Below are 20362 nucleotides of genomic sequence, written 5' to 3'. Positions count from 1 at the left end.
AAAGAATATCTGAATTAGCAGACAAATGGCAGGAAATTATATAGTCAGACTGAAAACAATAAGAAGTTTGAAAATTAGAAAAAACTTTTGAGAATCTGCAGGATACTAAAAAACATACAACATACGGTTCTAGGAGTTTCTGAAGGCATAGAAAGAGGGAAAGGATTAGAAGGCCTTTTTAATGAAATAATAACTTACCTAATTTTGAGAAAGAAAGGGACATCCAAGTACAGGAAGCACATAGAACTCCTAATAGACATGACCAGAAAGGATCTTCATCATGATACATTGTAATAAAACTCTTCACAGTAGAAAAGATTCTAAAATGTGCAGGAGAGAAATGCCAGATAACTTTCAGAGTGCACTTCTTATCAGAAACACTACAGGGTAAGAGAGAATAGTGAGATATATTCCAAATCTTTTTTTTTTTTCTCATTTATTTCAAATCTTAAGATAAAAAAAATGGTCAACCCAGAACACTGTACCCTGCAAAGCTCTCATTTATGAATGAAAGCGAAATAAAGCCCTCCATAACAAACAGAAATTGAAAGAATTTGTCACCACTTATCCAGTGTTGCAAAAGATGCTTAAGGATGTGCTGCACACAGAAATACAGAAATATGGTCATCACCATGAAAGAAGGTAAATGCAGAAAATCTCCCAGTAAAAGTGTAAAGGAAATCCAAAGTAAAAAATAGGAATATTTATGGAAAAATGGCAGGGCAAATTACTTATAAATAGTCACCTTGAATGTAAATGGTCTCAACTCGCCAGTTAAAAGACACAGACTGACTGAATGGATTAAAAAACAAAACAAAACAAAACAAAAAAACCCCATCAGTTTGCTGCCTACAAGAAGCACATCTCACCAACAAAGATGAATGCAGACTGAAAGTGAAAGGATGGGAAAAGATATTCCATGCTAACAGAAAACAAAAAAGAGCTGGTGCAGCCATCCTAATTTCAGACAAAATAGACTTTAACAGAAAAACTGTTAAAAGAGACAAAGAAGGACACTATGTAATGATTAAGGTATCAATTCAACAGGAAGATGTAACTACTATAAATGTACATGTACCTAATTATAGGGCACCTGGCTATTTAAAAGAAATTTAAAGGGACCTAAGGGAACACATAGACTCAAATACAGTAGTAATGAGGGACTTCAGTACCCCACTTTCAGCAATGGACAGATCAACCAGAGAGAAAATCAGCAAGGAAACATTACAGAATTAATTGACACTATAGGCCAAATGGACCTAACAGATATCTACAGAACTTTTCATCCTACAGCCACAGGATACACATTTTTCTCATCAGTGCATGGAACTTTTTCTAGGATAGACTATATGCTAGGACATAAAGCAGGTCTCAGTAAATTCAAAAAAAATCAAAATCATACCATGCATCTTCTTTGATCACAATGCATTGAAGCTGGAAATAAGCAACTCAGGAATCTCAAGCACTTATGCAAACACATGGAGACTGAACAGCATGCTCCTGGAATGAACAGTGGGCCATAGAAAAAATCAAAAGAGAATTCAAAAAATTTCTGGAAACAAATGAAGACAACAGTACAACATATCAAAACATATGGTATACAGCAAAAGCAATGTTAAGAGTAAAGTCTTAGCAATTAGTGCCTACATAAAGAAATTAGCATCAAATAAATGAGCTATCAGTGCATCTCAAGGATCTAGAAAAACAATAGAAAATGAAACTTGAAACTAGTAGGAGAAAAGAAGTAATTAAAATTAGAGAAGAAATCACCAAAATTGAAACTGGAAAAACAATACAAAAGATCTTCAAAGTGAAGAGCTGGCATTTTGAAAAAAATAAACAAAATTGACACACCATTGGCCCAACTAACCAAAAAAAGGAAATAAGACCCAAATTAATAAAATTAGAGATGAAAAAGGAAATGTAACAACAGACACCACAGAAATAAAAAGGGTCATCAGAAATTACTACAAAGAGCTTTGCCAACAAACTGGGAAACCTAGAAGAAATGGATCATTTCCTGACATATACAAACTACCTAAATTGAACCATGAAGACATAGAAAACCTAAACAGACTCATAACCAAGGTGGAAATGGAATTAGTAATAAGGACCCTCCCAACAAAGGAAAGCCCAGGCTGGATGGCTTCACCGCTGAATTCTACCAGACATTTAAAGAAGAACTAACTATAATTCTCAAAACTATTCAAAATCATTGAAAGGGAGGGAATCCTCCCAAATTCTTTCTATGGAGCCAGCATCACCTTGATTCCTAAACTTGAGAAAGATGCAACAGAGAAAGAGATCTACAGACCAATTTCCCTGATGAACAGACGCAAAAATCCTCAACAAAATTTTAGCTAATAGAATCCAACAAAGTATCAGATCATTCACCTGGTATGCAGGGATGGTTCAGCATTAACAAATCATTCAATGTGATGCATCACATTAACAAACTGAAGAACAAAAACCATATGATTATCTCATTAGATGCAGAGAAAGCATTTGATAAAATACAACTCCGTTTCATGATGAATACTCTAAGCAAATTGAGTATAGAAGGAATATTCCTCAACACAATCAAGGCAATTTTTGACAAACCCACAGCCAACATCCTATTGAATGGGAAATAAGTTGGAAGCATTCCCACTGATACCCGGAATCAGACAGGGATGCCCACTCTCACCATTGCTATTCTTTATAGTCTTAAAACTTTTAGCCAGAGCCATTAGGCAAGAAAAAGAAATCAAAGGGATTCAAATTGGGAAAGAGGAATTCAAACTATCCCTATTTGCAGATGACATGATTCTGTATATAGGTGATCTAAGACTATACTAAGAGATTATTGGATCTCATAGAAGAGTTTGGTAAAGTAGCAACATGTAAAATCAGTGCAAAAAAATCAACAGCCTTTGTATACACAGACAATGCCACGGCTGAGAAAAACCTAGAAGATCAATCCCATTGACAGTAGCTACAAAAAAAAAAAAAAAAAAAAAAGTCAAATGCCTTGGAATAAATTTAACCAAGGATGTCAAAGTTCTCTACGATGAGAATTACAAAATGTTAAAGAAATAGAAGAAGGTGCAAAAAAAAAAAAAAAAAAAAAAAAAGAAACTTTTCGGTATTCATGGATTGGTAGAATCAGTATTATCAAAGTGTCCATTCTTCCAAAAGCAGTTACAGATTCAATGCAATACTAGTCAAAATACCAAGGATATTCTCAGATACAGAAAAAATGATGGTGAAATTCATTAGGAGACCCCGAATAGCCAAAACAATCTTATACCACAAAAACAAAGCCAGAGGCATCACAATACCAGATTTCATGACATACTACAAGAAAGTGTTAACCAAAACAGCCTAATACTGGTATCAAAACAGATGGATAGTCTACTGGAACAGGATAGAAACTCCAGAAATCAACCTAAGCATATATAACCAATTTGTCTTTGACAAAGGAGCTAAAACAATCCCTGGAATAGTGACAGTCTCTTCAGCAAATGGTGCTGGGAAAACTGGATTTCCACATGCAGAAGTATGAAACAAGACCCGCACCTTTCACAGAAATCCACTAAAATGGATTAAAGACCTAACTCTATGACCTGATGCCCTCAAATTACTAGAGAACATTGGGGAAGCCCTGTAAGACATTGGGATAGACAGAGAGTTCATGGAAAAGACCCCAGAGGCATAGGCAGTCAAAGCCAAAATTAGCAACTAGGATTACATCAAACTGAGAAGCTTCTGTACTATAAAAGAAACACTCAGGAAGGTGAAGAGGCAACCAAAAAATGAGAGAAATTAATTGTAAACTATACAACTGATAAAGGATTAATAATCAGAATATATAAAGAGATTAAGAAACACCACAACAACAAAACTAACAACCCAGTTAATAAATGGGCCAAGGACTTAAACGGACATTTTTCAAAAGAGGAAATCCAAGTAGCCACATACACTTGAAAAAATGGTCAGGATCAGTAGCTGTGTAGCTGTCAGGGAAATGCAAATCAAAACCACAATGAGGTCTCGCCTCACCTCTGTTAGTATGGCTTTCATACAGAAAACAACAAACAACAAATGCTGGGGAGGATGTTGGGAAAAAAGTACCCTAATCCACTGTTGGAGGTAATGTAAACTGATAAAGCCACTATGGAAGACAGTATGGAGAGATCTCAGAAATCTGAACTTAGACCTACCATGTGACCCAGACATCCCATTCCTGGGAATTTACCCAAGAGAAATGAAATCAGCATATGAAAGAGTTATCTGCAGCCCAGTGTTTATTGCAGATCAATTCACAATAGCTAATACATGGAATCAACCCTAATGCCTGATAACTGAAGACTGAATAAAGAAGTGGGATATATACACCATGAAATACTGCACAACAATTTAAAAAAAAAATCCGGTCTTTTGCAACAAAATGGATGAATCTGGAAAGCATCATGCTTAGTGAAATGAGGCAGTCCCAAAAGGACAAATACCATATATTTTCCCTGACCTGTGATAGCTAATAGAGAACCTAAAAGGCAATCTATAGAAGTGAAATTGACACTTGAGAAGCAGTGACTTGAACAGCCCTTGTCTTGACTGTTGAGAGTTTGTTTTTCATTTTATTTGTTGAATTCTTAACTTAAGAGTTAATCATTTGCATATAAGGTTAGTTGAAAATAGATGTTAGTAGAAAATGAGACTGGGAGTAAGCGAGTAAGAGATGAAGGAGGAAGAGGGGTGGGAGGGTGGGCACGGTGGGAATAACACTATGTTCCTAAAGTTGTAATTGTGAAGTGTATGAAGTTTGTAACTGTAAAGCTGTATAGTTCTGCATACATTCCCATGACTTCTAAGGGTACAGTTAAAAATTTGTCATGGAATCCCAGATCCCCTTAAGCTGGGTGGTAAACATAGCATTTTAAGTGTTAAAGTGATCATATGGGTAAGATTAAGCGGTAAAGTGATCATATAGATAGGATTAAATGGTAAAGTGAACATATAAATAGAATTAAGTGGTATTTAATAATAGAATTAAAAAGGAGTAAATGCACCAACATGTGAAGAAGTCCACACAGCAGACTCAGAATGACAGTTGCTTTAAGTAGCCTCTGACCTCAGAATCAGCTCTTAAGGCATTCTATTCTTGCTGAAAATCCCACAAATGCATTTCAAGCATGGAAACCCAAGACACAGTGGCAAAAAATGTCCTACATGAAGGACCTCTGTGAGTGAGACCCCAGTAGAAAGACATGGTCATCACATTAGGAAGTACTTTGCTTATGGCCTTGTCTAAATACTGACAGAGTTTGTGGATTCAAAAGGCTTCCCTAGCCTAGGCAGCTCATGTCAGGAGCCTTGGGTGATCACTGACATCATACATGAGTGTGAATTGTTAAATTAACAACAGGAGTCACTGCACACTAACTTCCCATGCAGGACATCTGTCCTCAAAGAGTTAACAATAAAATGTGTTCTTACAGATTTATTTCGGTTTAGCATTAAGTGGAGGGTATTCTTATGTCTCATGAGTTTTAGTTTTAGTTATGCCGAAGTCCAGCTACATTGCTTGTTTTCTTAGGTGCTTCCTTAATTAATGATAAAACTCATTCTCAAGGACTTACTTTCTTTTAATATATAAAGTAGGGGATATTCTTATGTCTCATAAGGTATAGTCATGTCTAAGTGCTTGCAAAAGGTGTATTGTTCTTGGGTGCTTCTTTAAAGTTTATTAAGTTTCTAGAAAAAATGAAATGAACTTTTAGATGCAATGACTTTGAATAGCCCTTGTGTCGACTTTTGAGAAAGTTTTTTTTGTGTGTGTTAATTGTTGATCTCTTTACTTAGTATAGAGTGGGTCTTCTGTGTTTAAAGTTAATTGAAAATGGATGTTAGTGGAGAATGGGACTGAGAATGGAAGAGGAAGGGGGGGGAATGCGGGTATGGTGGGGAGAATCATTATATTTCTAAAGTTGTACTTAATGAAATGCATGAAGTTTGTATTCCTCAAATAAAATGTTTTTTTTGGGGGGGGGAAATAAATAAAATATATTTTAATACAAATAAAGTAAATTTTTACCAAACATTAATAGATGAGATTTTACTATTCTATGTGCCTAATTGCTATTGCTATCCAATGTATTTTCATTGTTAAAAAACATTTTTATTGATTTAATTTTATTTGCAGTACAGAGAGAAATCTTCCACCTACTGGTTCACTCTCCAGATTCATACAACAGAAGGAGTCTGGAACTCCATCTTAGTCTCCTTTTGTGAGTGGTAGGGACCCAAGTACTTGAGTCATAGCACCTGTTCCCACCTAGGGTGCACATTAGCAGGAAGCAAGTCAGAAGCAGAGAAACTGGGACTTGAACTCACGTGGGAAGTGAGTGTCCTGAGCTGCATCTTAACTGCTGCACCAAATGCCTGCCCCTTTGGTTTGTTTGTATTCATTTATAGTCCAAAAATTTTCTCTTTGGAGCCAGTACTGTGGTGCATTGGGTTAAAACCCTGGCCTGTAGTGCCGGTATCATGGTTGCTGGTTTGTGTCCCAGCTGCTCCACTTCTGATCCTCTTCCTTGCCAGTGCGCCTGAGGAAGCAGTGGGCCCCTGCATCCATATGAGAGACCCGGAAGGAGCTCCTTGCTGCTGGCTTCAGATCAGCTCAGCTCCAGCTGTTGTGGCCATTTGGGGAGTTAACTAGAGGATGGAAAACCTCCCCCCCCCCCGCCTCCCTCCCTCTGTCTCTATCTCTCTGTAACTCTCTCTTTCAAATAAATAAATCTTTACAAAATAAAAAGAATTTTTTTCTTTATAACTTTTACTCATTTTGCCCTTGGTTTGTTTTTCTTACTGAAATATGGAACTGTAAATTACTTTTAAGAGAATCCATGGTGTTTTTTGTTTGTTTGTTTGTTTTAGAATGCTTTTATTTAATGAATATAAATTTCGTAGGGTACAGCTTTAGGATTATTGTGGTGAGAATCCATGTTTTGACTATATTGAATCATCCTCATGACATTTATCTCCATTTATTCTTTGATGTTATTTTATTGAACACATGCAGAACCTTTGCTAGATACTCCTGTAGTGCTTTACCAATATCAGTTCACAACAACATGCAAATTAAATACTGTTGTCCCCATTTTATAGATGTACACACCAAAGTGCAACTAGTTTAATTACTTTGACTAAGATCAGTAAATGGTGGCCCCAGGATTTGAATGTAGGCAGTCTGACTCTAGAATCTGCACTTTAAGCTACTGTATGCTGCTGCCTTTTTGAAGAAAGTGTTTACTCTATACAAGTCTTCTACATAGATTGTGTTTACTCTATACAAGTCTTTTTTTTTTTTTTTTTTGACAGGCAGAGTGGACAGTGAGAGAGACAGAGAGAAAGGTCTTCCTTTGCCATTGGTTCACCCTCCAATGGCCGCCGCGGCCGGCGCGCTGCGACCGGCGCACCAGGCTGATCCGATGGCAGGAGCCAGGAGCCAGGTGCTTTTCCTGGTCTCCCATGGGGTGCAGGGCCCAAGCACTTGGGCCATCCTCCACTGCACTCCCTGGCCACAGCAGAGAGCTGGCCTGGAAGAGGGGCAACCGGGACAGAATCCGGCGCCCCGACCGGGACTAGAACCTGGTGTGCCGGCGCCGCTAGGTGGAGGATTAGCCTAGTGAGCTGCGGCGCCGGCCTCTATACAAGTCTTATACATAGATTGTTGTATTCCTTATAAGTATCTTAGTTTCATTGTATATTCTATTTGTTTATAATTAAGTTTCCCAGTGATTTCCAGTATATAAGAATGAAACAGATATTTATATACTATTTTTATATTAGCAGTCTAATTTGAAAGAGTTAGAGAAGGAGAGGCAAAGAGAGAGAGAGAACGAGAGGTCTTCCATCCGATGGTTCACTCCCCAATTGACTGCAACGGCTGAAGCTGCGCCGATCTGGAGCCAGGAACTTCTTCTAGGCCTCCCACGCAGATGCATTTTCTACTGCTCTTCCAGGCCATAACAGAGAGCTGGATCAGAAGTAGAGCAGCTGGGTCTCGAACTGGTGCCTGTATAGGATGCTGATGCTGCAGGCCAGGGTGTTAACCCACTAAAATAAATCTTTAAAAGATGATTTTTTGTTTGTTTGTTTGAAAGGCAGAGTTATAAAGAGACAGGAAGAAACAGATCTTTCAAACATTGGTTCACTCCCCAAATGGCTGCAATGGCTAGGGCTAAGCCAAGCTAAAGCAGGAGCCAGGAGCTTCTTTTGGGTCTCCCACTTGGATGCAGGGGCCCAAGCCCTTGGGCCATCTTCCACTGCTTTCCCAGGTGTGTTAGCAGGAGCTGGATTGGAACTGGAGCAGCCAGGACTTGAACCTGCTCCCATTGGCAAGCGGGAATGGTCTCCACTGATACAGTTAATTCAAGTCAGCCTCTAGGTGGAGAAGAATAGTAGAAGAGAAAGGAAAAGGGAAGAAACTTTTTTTTTTTTTTTTTTAAGGATTTGGAGGAGAGTGAAGTTAGAGAGAGAGCTCTTCCATCCACTGATTTACTCCCCAAATGGCAGCAACTGCCAGAGCTGTGTCAGGCCAAAGTCAGGAGCCTGGAATTCCATTCTTGTCTTCCACATGGGTAGCAGAGGTCCAAGAACTTGGGGGATTATCTGCCACCTTCCCAGGCACATTAGCAGAGAGAGCTGGATCAGAAGCTAAGCAGCCTGGGTTCAAACAGTTGCTCATGAAATACTGGCATTGCAGGTGGCCTTAACCTGCTGCCCCACAACACTGGCCCCTGAACTAGTCGATTTTGTTTTTTATTTGGAATTACCCACTTGACAGAGTTCTTCGTAATATTTTATTGTTGCTCTTTCTGCTAAATCTAATTATCGTTCCCTTTTCTTTCCTGTTTTTATTTGCCGCTTCCCTGTTTTTCTCAGTCAGCCTGGCATGCCAGCATTCTTGAAGTGTTGTAGTGGTTGGGGAAGGGAAAAGGAAGTCAGAGTTTTCACTATTCAGTTTTTAAGATTTTTTAAAATTTATTATCCATGTTTTAGTGTAGTAACTCTGTCCTCAGGTCTGCTTGGTCCCTAAGCTCAGGGGTCCTTTCAAAGGTTCACGGCCTCATAGTGAACCACTGTGAAGCCCAAACATTTTCAGGATTTGTTGATTGTCCGAACCTCATGCCCCCTGGAATTCTATGCATTTAAGAAAATATTTGTTACACTGTTTTTTTTTTTTTTTTTTAGATTTATTTATTTATTTATTTATTTATTTGAAAGAGTTACACAGAGAAAGAGAGGCAGAGAGAGAGAGTGTCTTCCATCCGCTAGTTCACTCCCTAATTGGCTGCAGTGGCCAGAGCTGTGCCAATCTGAAGCCAGAAGCTTCTTCTGGGTCTCCCACACTGGTGCAGGGGCTCAGAACTTCAGCCATCTTCTACTGCTTTCCCAGGCCATAGCAGAGAGATGGATAGGAAGTGGAGCAGCCGGGACTTGAACCGGCACCCATATGGGATGCCAGCACTGCGGGCAGCAGCTTAACCACCATGCCACAGCGCTGGCCTCTATTGCACTCTTTTTATTATTGTTCGACCTTTGTGGAAAGGCTTTTAGATTACTGCAACATGACAGGCAAGATAAATACCAGTACTGTTAGTTTTTAAAGAGAGATTTATTTTATTTGAAAGAAATCTTCCATCTGCTGGTTCTCTCCCCAAATGGCCCCAATGGCTAAGGCTGGGACAGGCCAAGGCCAAGAGCCAGGAATTCCATTGGAGCCTCCCACATGGGTGGCAGGGGCTCAAGTACTTGTACCATCACTTCCTGCTTTCCCACGTTCATTATCTGGAAGCTGGATCAAAAGTGGAGCAGCTGAGAATTAAACTAGTGTTTCTGTATGGAATGCTGGCTTTGTAAGATATGGCTAACCTTCTGTGCCACAATGTCAACAGCAGTCCTGTTACTTTAAAAAAAAAAATTTAGAAGTGAGTGTTAGCACAGCAGTTAAGATGCCACTTGGGATATCTGCATACTGTATTTGAATGCTTGGTTGAGTCTTGGCTTTGTTTAAATCCAACTTCCTGTTAATAGCACACCCTGGGAGAAAGCAGGTGATGGCTTTAGTATTTTGGTCCTTGCCACCTGTATGAGAGACCCAAAAGATGTTCTCAGCTCCTGGCTTTAGCCTGACTCACCCTGGTTAATGTGGACATTTGGGGAATGAGCCAGTGATCGCAAGATCTATTTCTGTCACTGTCTTTTAAATAAAATGAAAACTTTTTAATTGAAAATACATATATTTTACAGTTGATTTATTTATTTGAAAGGCAGAGTGACAGAGAGAGAGGAAGAGACAGAGAGATTTCCACCCACTGGTTTGTTCTCCAAATGGCCACAATGGCCGGGGCTGTGCCTGGCTGAAGCCAGGAGTCAGGGGATTCTTCTGGGTCTCCCATGTAGGTGCAGAAGCCCAAGTTCTTGGACCATCCTTTGCTGCTTTCCTAGACACATAAGCAGGGAGCTGGATTGGAAGCAGAAGCAGCAGGGCCTCGAATCAGTGCCCATGTGGGAGGTCGGCACTGCATATGGCTGCTTAACTTGCTGCCCCACAGCACCCCTCCCCCAAGTGGTGTCTTAACTGTTATGCCAGATATCTACCCCACAAGTCACTTTTTTTTAAAGATTTATTTATTTATTTGAAAGTCATAGTTACACAGGGGGGAGGGGAGAGGGAGGGAGATGGCGGGGGAAAGTTTTCCATCCGCTGGTTCACTCCCCAATTGGCCGCAGTAGCCGGAGCTGCGCTGATCCGAAGCTGATCTGAAGGAGCCAGGAGCTTTTTCCTGATCTCCCACGAAGGTGCAGGGTCCCAAGGCCTTGGGCCATCTTCTACTGCTTTCCCAGGCCATAGCAGAGATCTGGATTGGAAGTGGAGTGGCTGGGACTTCAACCAGCGCCCATATGGGATGCTGTCACTGCAGGCGGCAGCTTTACCCGCTACACCACAATGCTGTCCTCCCCATAAGTCTTTTTTTTTTTTTTTTGGACAGGCAGAGTGGACAGTGAGAGAGAGAGACAGAAAGGTCTTCCTTTTGCCGTTGGTTCACCCTCTAAGGGCTGCCACAGCTGGCGCGCTGCGGCCGGCGCACCGCACTGATCCGATGGCAGGAGCCAGGTACTTCTCCTGGTCTCCCATGCGGGTGCAGGGCCCAAGCACTTGTGCCATCCTCCACTGCACTCCCTGGCCACAGCAGAGAGCTGGCCTGGAAGAGGGGCAACCGGGACAGAATCCGGCTCCCCAACCGGGACTAGAACCCGGTGTGCCAGCGCTGCAAGGTGGAGGATTAGCCTGGTGAGCCGCGGCGCCGGCCCCCACAAGTCATTTTTAAAACAAAAATATTTTGTTCACTTTATGGGAATAAAACTAGAACCTGGCTCCAGGATTATCTAGAATTTTCTAGCATCTTCTAGAATCATTAGTGGTTATAAATCAAGGAATTAAGTGTGCAAAAATTAAACTTACTATGTTGAAGGGTAATATTTTTAAAAAGGTGAAAATCAGTTCCCTTATTGATATAAACATGTATTTAACTTAATATATTTAATGAGGAAACTAGGCAGATGTTACAGCTGTTTTTTTTTTTTTAAATATTTATTTGAAAGGCAGAGATATAGAGAGGAGAGACTAAGAGAGACAGAGAGACCTCCCATCCTCTGTTTGACTCCCCAAATGGCCACAACAGTTGGGGCTGGACCAGGAGCCAGGAGCTTCTTCTGTGTCTCCCAGGGACCCAAGTAGTTGGGCCATCTTCCGCTGCTTTCCCAGGTGCATTAGCAGGGAGCTGGATTGAAGTGGAGCAGCCAATATGGGATGCTGACACTGCAGGCAGAGGCTTAACCTTCTATACCACAGAGCTGGCTCTGTTACAGTTGTTTTAAAAGAGAAGAGAAGGAAGCGCAAATTTATATGGAATAGAAAGAAGATGATATGAATTTAGATTTGTATACAAAGTTCTCCTCTTCCTTTGGAGTATGGAAGGAAGTCACCTGCATCTCCTATGGCCAGAATTATTTGCATGTTAGGGACAAGAATTATTTTGCATTTGTTATCATTTATTGCAACTTTCACAGTTGTAAAACAGTTCAAGGACAGTGAAAGCCTGGAATTAGATAGCCAAAGGAGTGTTCTGCAGATAATACATATTTTTTTTTTTTTTTACTAGAGACACAATCATCTCTTTTACTTAATTCAAATTTACTTCCAGCTGAAAACTTATACCACATGAACAGTGACTCAGTTGTATTTGTTGAGAAATATGTAGGGCTATTAAATAGAATGTTATGAGAAACTAACAAGCGTTATATTTTTGTTCCAGGTGTATGCTGCTGATTGTAGTGACAGTGTTCTTCTAGAACTACGAAAATATTTGCCAAAATATTATGGCATTTGGTCACCTCCCACTGCACCAAATGGTAATGTTCTCTTAAAAACCTTCATTTTTAGTTGTAATTCAGGAAAGTAGGTTTTTCAAAAGGCTTTATGTAAAACTAAACTAATTGGGCATTATGAAAATACAGAATACATATTTTCTATCCTTTGTCTACTAAGCAGAACAATATACTTGCTTTTCATTTGCGTTTTCAATGATAAAAAAATAAGAAAACTGTTTTCTCTCCATGACTCCATCCCTATTTCTTAACGTAAGCCTTTATCCCTCACCTCCAGGCTTTAAATTGCAGCCTTCTGAAAAACACTGGTCAAAGTTTCATGGAGGATAAAGTGATCTATATTAAGGACACAGAATTTTTCTTTTAACATTAGTTAATGCTTGAAGCAGTATTTGCCCCTTAAAGGCCTTTGCCAAAGCAGACAAAATGTAATTATTAATGGAGAAACAGGACTGCCAAACCACTGATGACAATGGATAGAAAGGATTTCAAACTTGAATGGCTTTAAGAATAACGTGTATGCCATAATTTACAATCTTGGTTGCTCCACTTCGTGTCCAGCTCTCTGCTAATGCTCCTGGGAAAGCAGTGGAAGATGCCCAAATGCTTGGGCCCTTGTACCCACATTGGATGGAGTTTCAGGCTCCTATGTGGCCATCTGGGGAGTGAACCAGAGGATGGCAGATCTCTCTCTCTCTTTGTTTCCTCCCGCTAACTCTGCCTTTCAAGTAAATAAATACATCTGGGGGGCGGGGAGCAGGGGAGGAGAATAACCTATAGCCTGATTAAAATCCAAATTTTTAGGCCTAACTCTCAAGACATTTTGATTATGCAGTTCTGTATTGGAGGATTATGCAGTTCTGTATTGGAGGAACCAGTTTGAGCTGGTTCCTTTCAGTTCTTTTGCTTTCATTCATTGACTTTCTTTGCCAAGTATCATTAAGTCATTAATGGGAAATCTGTGTCTCCTTGGGAGTATTCTTACCTAGGTGATAGTAAGTTCTTGGCTCCCTTGAGTATTTAGGAGTCTGTTGTGTGGAAAAAAAGAAAGTGAGTTGAGGCTCTTTAGCTGTGTACAGGTTGAGAAACCCTTATGTGAAGTGCTTGGGACAGAAATGTTTCAGATTTTGGAACATTTCAACATACACTATGAGATATCTTGGGAATGAGACCCAAGTCTAAACACAATTTATTTATGTTTGTTTGTGTCTTATACACATAACTTGAAGGTAAATTTTTACAGTGTTTTTGGTGTTCCCTTTGTTTTGACTATGACCTGCCACATGAGGTCAGGTGTGGGATTTTCCATTAGTGGTGTTGTATTGGCAGTCAATAGGTCTCGCATTTTAAAATATTTTGCATTTTAGATTTTCTCATTAGGGGTGCTCAGCCTGTATTTCTCTGCTTCCCTCCTGCCACTTCCTCCCCTGATGTGTCTGTTTCTCTTTCTCATTGAATTAATGACATTATTTACTGACTGATTTTTCTTTAGTCTGGGCATTTTATGGACTTAGGATACATGTTTTCAAACTGTTAGAATTTTTTAGACTTCATAGTAGTAATATGTTAGAAGTAGGAAAATACTGAAAGCCAAATTATTCAACAAAATTGTTGCATAACTTTGGTCATGAGAATGTACTGACCAGTAAGTAAGAAAGGCTTTTTTTCTCTCTGACTTTTTTATGACAGCTTTATCGAGATAATTTACATACTATAAAACTCAGCCATTTAAATCATAAAATTCCATTGGTTTTACTGTATTTACAATTGTATAGTCAGCACCATTATCTATTTTTAGGACATGACTAGTGTTTTTTTTTTTCCAAACATCACAATTTTTGGTAATGAAGTCATCTTTGATGACTTAGGCCAGTTAGATATGATAAATCTCATTTGTACTTGTATATAGACACACAGTACATGTATCTTTAGATATTGGTAGTTATTTGAAAGAATAACATCAAGCTGATTTGAGCAAATTGTTTTCAAATGCAAGCTTCAGCCTGCTGGGTTGGTAGGTTTCTAGATCTAGCTACCAGTGAAGTTTTGTGAAACAGAAGTTGAATTTCATAACACAAGCTGGCCTACAAGTTTGTTCTCTCCCATCTCTGTTACCCTAGATTTGAGGGCTTAAAGTCTCAACTTGTAATTCTTTTTACTTTCAGCTTCTGTTCTCAGAAATGGTTGATGATTAACATGAAAAAGCAGAAACTTCTGTGGTTTTCCACTTAGCTTCATAGGGGGCCTTGGTTCCTTATTTGGCCTTTCTTTTTTGGAAAGTTCAGAAATAAAGATGAAGCTAATACCTAGTAGATAGTCAAGATATAGTAGACAAAAATCTAATAGAAATTGGCCCCTGTATTTATATAATTTATTAAATCCTTAATATTCATTGAGGATCTAAGACTTCAGTTCCCTAAATGCCCTTCCCCTTGTCTTTTCTTTAAAAAAGATGACATTTTCCATATTTACTGTTATCTGTAAGTTTTTAATATTTTTCCGATAATTCAGATGTTTACATTTTTCATCCTGTGGTACTGGGAAATTTTCTGCCTCTCTTTCCTAGATTGTTGAAACTTTATTCCGCTAGAAGAAAATTAGCTTAAGGGAGGTTTTTTTTTATATATATCTAGCATATTATAAAATAGTATATGTCAATTTATGTTTGTTTAGTTAGACTAGTTATATACATTTAACAAAACAGAAAAGTTTCCTTCATCCACAGTAGTGTTGTATAATTTCCAAGGCAGAGAGAGGAAGAGGGAGGTTCAGAGATCTTCTGCTGGTTCTCTCCACAAATGCCTGCAATGGCCAGGCAGGGCCAGGTTGAAGCCAAGATCTGGGAACACAGTTCATCTCTCTCACTTGGTTAGCAGAGACCCACTGCTTCGGCCATCTTCTGCTGTCTTCTAGGGTGTACGTTAGCAGGAAGCTATAATTAGGAGTAGAGCTGTGACTCTAATTTAGGCAATCTGATATGACAGGCAAGGCCTCCAAGCAACATTTTAGCTGCTGTGCCCAATGCCTCCCCCTGTATTATTTACAAAGAGTTAAATTTTAGATTATTGGCTATAGCCTCTTAAACTTAACTGTATTCTTAGTTATTGCTAACTCTAAAAATGAGCTTCACCTATTAATGAATAGTTTATTTACTATACTAATATTAAATTTTATAGAGTTTCTCTTAGATTTGGGATTTATAGTATCAGTTATTAGGCTACTGAAAGATCATCTTTGTAAGAATCAGTTGTTCTGGATCCAACATTTTGGCATAGCAGCAAGTAAATCCACCGCCTGCAATGCCGGCATCCCATATGGGCACCTGTTCGAATGTTCTACTTCCTATCCAACTCCCTGCTAATGTGCCTAGGAAAGCAGCAAAGGATGGCCCAAGTCCTTGGGCCACTGTACCCACATGGGAGACCTGGATGAAATTCCTGGCTTCTGACATTGACCTGGTCCAGTCCCGGCCGTTGCAGCCGTTTGGGGAATGAACCAGCAGATGGAAGATATCTCTCTCTCTCTCTCTCTCTCTCTCTCTCTCTCATTTATCCCTCTGTAACTCTGCCTTTCAAATAAATAAGATAATAATAAAATAAACAAAAAAGACTTGTCTTAAAAAAATCAGTTGTCCTAAATAGAATTTAGATAACCTTAAAAAGTAAATCTACTTAATTGTGGTATCTGTTTTCAGGATTTGTACGTATACATTTTTACATATGTAAATATCAGCTTTTTAAATACTCAAAATTATATCTTTTTTAATGTGCCTCATAGTAAATATTTTAAAAGCTGTTTTCCAAACATGTTAATACAGGCTACTTTATATATTTGACCTAGGTCAGAGTGAACCTAAACTATTCCAGATAGACCATATTTGACAACATCTTTTTACATTAAAATGGAATGAATAAACCAAAACAGCTCTCATATTTACTGCAGTAATATTTAGCATATATGATGTTAAACTAATCTGTAATTTTTTTCTTCAGAATTAAAAAAAAGGCAGCCTGGGAGATAGATGAGGATGAAAGTGTCAAACAGTAATCCCAGAGGATGGAAAAGTGGGTAGATTTGGGAACTGTATATAACAGCTGGGCAACATTAAGGGCCTGCTTGAGATTAGTGATCAGTTGATGTTTTGAAGTTATGATTTAACAAGTTATTTTAATTTGAGACAAAAATCAATACATAATAAGTACTATGTTCTTGTTAATATTTAACTGCAGGTCAAGGCTTGCTATTAGCTTCAGGATTGGATAGTCTAATTGAATTGTGACTATATCTTTTGATTTTTTATTAAATTATGCTTGTCTTATCTTGAAGTGTGTGTAGATGCCAAAAAATCAACTTAATTTTTTTTTTTTGCTTAGTATTAAAGTTCAACCTGGACCCCTTGGTGACCTAACACAGCAGATTTTAATATTTAACAGTTGTGTGCATGTTTAATATGCTTACAGGTAAAATGCTTATAGGTAAAATTAACATGTATAATGAGTGCCAGATTTGCACCAAAATTATGATACATATAATGCTATTTCCACTGAATTCTTTTGTTTTTTTCCCCAAAAACCTTTTATTTGAGGTATACAAGCTTGATGCATTTCATAAATACAAATTTAGGTACATAGTGATTCTTCCCACTCTACCCTTCCTCCCACCTTCACTCCCACCCTTCTTCGTCCTCCCTCTCCTGTACCCATTATTTTTTACTAAGATCTGTTTTCAATTAACTTTATACATAGAAGGTTAACCCTACACTAAGAACAGAGTTCAACAAATAGTATGAAAAAAATAAACAAACAACCTGTTCCTCAGAAGTGGAGACAAGGGCTGTTTAAAGTCATTATATGTCAAAGTGTCAATTTCACTTCTATAGATTACATTTTAGGTACTCACTAGTTACCACAGATCAGGGAGAACATACAGTATTTGTCTTTTTGGGTCTGGCTTATTTGACTAAGTATAATGTTTTCCAGTTGATTCTATTTTGTTGAAAGCAACAGGATTTCCTTTTCTTTTTTTTTTTTTTTTAACCATAGTGTAGTGTATATATCACATAATTTCTTTATCCAGTCTTCAATTGACAAGCATATGGATTGAGACCATATCATAGCTATTGTGAATTGAGCTGCAATAAACATGGGGATATAGATGACTCTTTCATATGCTGATTTCTTTTCCTTTAGGTAAATTTCTTTTTTTTTTTTAAAGATTTATTTATTTTACTTGAAAGTCAGAGTTACACAGAGAAAGGAGAGGCAGAGAGTCAAAGAGAGAGGTCTTCCATCCGATGGTTCACTCCCCAATTTGCCACAGCAGCCGGAGCTGTGCCAATCCGAAGCCAGGAGCTTCTTCCGGGTCTCCCATGCGGGTACAGGGGCCCATGGACTTGAGTCATCTTGTGCTGCTTTCCCAGGCCACAGAAGAGAGCTGGACAGGAAGTGGAGAAGCTGGGTCGTGAACCAGCACCCATATGGGATGCCAGCGCTTCAGGCCAGAGCATTAACTCACTGCACCACAGCACTGGCCCTCTTTTGGGTAAATTTCCAGGAGTGGGATGGCTGGGTCATATGGTAGTTCTATATTCAGATTTCTGAGGTATCTCCATACTGTTTTCCACAATGGCTTTTTTCTTAAAAAAAAAAAAAAAAGCTTCAGGGACTGTTGTTGTGTGGAGTTAAGCCATCCCTGTTGACATTGGCATTCCATATGGGTGCTGAATCAAGTCCTGGCTGCTCCATTTCTTATCCAGCTCCCTGCTAATTTGCCTGGGAAAGCAGTGAATGATAGGCCAAGTGCTTGGGCCCAGGTACCCACATGGGAGACCCAGATGAAACCTAGCTCCTGGCTTCAGCCTAAGCTGGCCCAGCCCTGGCTGTTGCTGCCATTTAGGGGGTAAACTAGTGGATGGAAGATTCCTCTCTCTCTGTCTCTCCCACTTGGTCTCTCTTTCTGACTTTCAAATAAATAAATACATCTTTAAAAGAAAAAAAAAAAAACAATTTTGAAACAGGACTTTTGCTGTTATATATCCCAGAAGAGTACCTTGTTCATTAACTACATATTGAATGAATAACATGTTATTTTGGAGAGATTGAGAGAGCATTGTTTTCTTTTTCTCTTTCTTTCTTCCTTTTTTTTTTTTTTTTTTTTTGACAGGCAGAGTTAGAGAGAGAGACAGACAGACAGAGAGGTCTTCCTTTCCCGTTGGTTCACCCCACCAAATGGCTGTCACAGCCAGTGCGCTGCGCCGATCTGAAATCAGGAGCCAGGTGCTTCCTCCTGGTCTCCCATGTGGGTACAGGGTCCAAGGACCTGGGCCACCTTCCACTGCACTCCTGGGCCACAGCAAAGAGCTGGACTGGAAGAGGAGCAACCGGGACAGCATACGGCACCCGACCGGGACTAGAACCCGGGGTGCCAGCACTGCAGGCAGAGGATTAGCCAAATGAGCCGTGGCCCTGGCAGAGAGAGCATTGTTAACTTTTTCTTTTTTTTAAAGATTTATTTGAAAGGCAGAGTTATAGAGAGGCAGAGAGAGAGAGAGAGAGAACGAGGTATTCCATCTGCTGGTTCACTCCCCAGATGGCCGCAATAACCAGAGCCATACTGATCTGAAGCCAGGAGCCAGGAGCTTCCTCTGTGTCTCCCACAGGTGTGCAGGGGCCTAAGGACTCAGGCCATCTTCTACTGCCTTTCCAGGCCGTAGCAGAGAACTGGATTGGAAGTGGAGCAGCTGGAACTAGAACCAGTACCTATATGGGATTCCTGCACTTCAGGCAGTGGCTTCACCCGCTATGCCACAGTGCCACCCACCCCCCTGCCTTAAGATTTATTTATTGATTTATTTATTTGAAAGGCAGAGTTACAGAGAGGCAGAGAGAGAGTGTATAATCTTCATTTATGAAACTAGGACCTACACTATGCTAAGCACTTTACAATATAGTATCTCATTTAGCCTTCATGATATCTCTTTGGTATATAATGATGTCCATTTTACATACAATTAAGGGTTTTTTGTTTGTTTGTTTGTTTGTTTTTGACAGGCAGAGTGGATAGTGAGAGAGAGAGACAGAGAGAAAGGTCTTCCTTTGCCGTTGGTTCACCCTCCAATGGCCGCCACGGCTGGCGCGCTGCGGCCGGCGTACTGTGCTGATCTGATGGCAGGAGCCAGGTACTTATTCTGGTCTCCCATGGGGTACAGGGCCCAAGCACCTGGGCCATCCTCCACTGCACTCCCTGGCCACAGCAGAGAGCTGGCCTGGAAGAGGGGCAACCGGGACAGAATCCGGCTCCCCAACCGGGACTAGAACCCTGTGTGCCGGTGCCACAAGGCGAAGGATTAGCCTAGTGAGCCGTGGCGCTGGCCACAATTAAGTTTTAAAGACATACTATTGAGGTCACAGGCTAGCAAATGATAGAATTGAACCTAATTTATTTGCTTCTAAAACAATTACTTCTTTCATTTCAGTTAAAGTTCTTTGTGTATAAAATTAAACTGTAATCAAAATGGAAAAGTTTATTAATAAGGGTACCAGAAGTGACATGAAAGTGAACATGTAGGGGCAGGCATTGTGGTGTAGTGGGTTAAACCTCCGCCTGCTACACTGTCATCCTGTATGGGTGTTGGTTCATGTCCTGGCTGCTCCACTTGCAATTCAGTTCCCTGCTAATGTGACTGGGAAAGCAGCAGAAGATGGCCCAAGTACTTGCCTCTGTCACCCATGTAGGAGACCCAGATGAAATTCCTGGCTCCTGGCTTCGGCCTGGCCTAGCCCTGGCCATTTCAGTCATTTAGGAGGTAAACCAGTGGATGGAAGATCACCCTTGTTTATCTGTACCTTTGTCTTTCAAATAAATAAAATAGATATATGTTAGAAGAAAAAAAGTCAGGTTCTATGCATCTGAGCCCAAGGGTGTC

At 39.8% G+C, this 20362-nt stretch overlaps 1 protein-coding gene across 4 annotated transcripts in view; it reads left to right on the top strand.

Moving 5' to 3' along the window:
• IPMK (inositol polyphosphate multikinase) overlaps positions 1-20362 on the top strand; it is a 62426-nt gene that overhangs the window by 27646 nt on the left and 14418 nt on the right. For 2 of the 4 annotated variants that reach the window (XM_089314860.1, XM_002718484.6), the window contains exon 3: positions 12366-12462. The exons of the other annotated variants lie outside the window; for them this stretch is intronic. In XM_089314860.1, coding sequence (XP_089170986.1) covers positions 12366-12462 — 97 coding nt within the window. The remainder of the gene's footprint in view (positions 1-12365; positions 12463-20362) is intronic. 4 annotated transcript variants of the gene reach the window in all.

The sequence above is a fragment of the Oryctolagus cuniculus genome, chromosome 15 (assembly GCF_051225735.1).
Source record: "Oryctolagus cuniculus isolate XC-2025 breed Fujian yellow rabbit chromosome 15, ASM5122573v1, whole genome shotgun sequence".
NCBI classification, from domain to species: domain Eukaryota; kingdom Metazoa; phylum Chordata; class Mammalia; order Lagomorpha; family Leporidae; genus Oryctolagus; species Oryctolagus cuniculus.
This window is presented reverse-complemented; position numbering and strand designations above follow the sequence as displayed.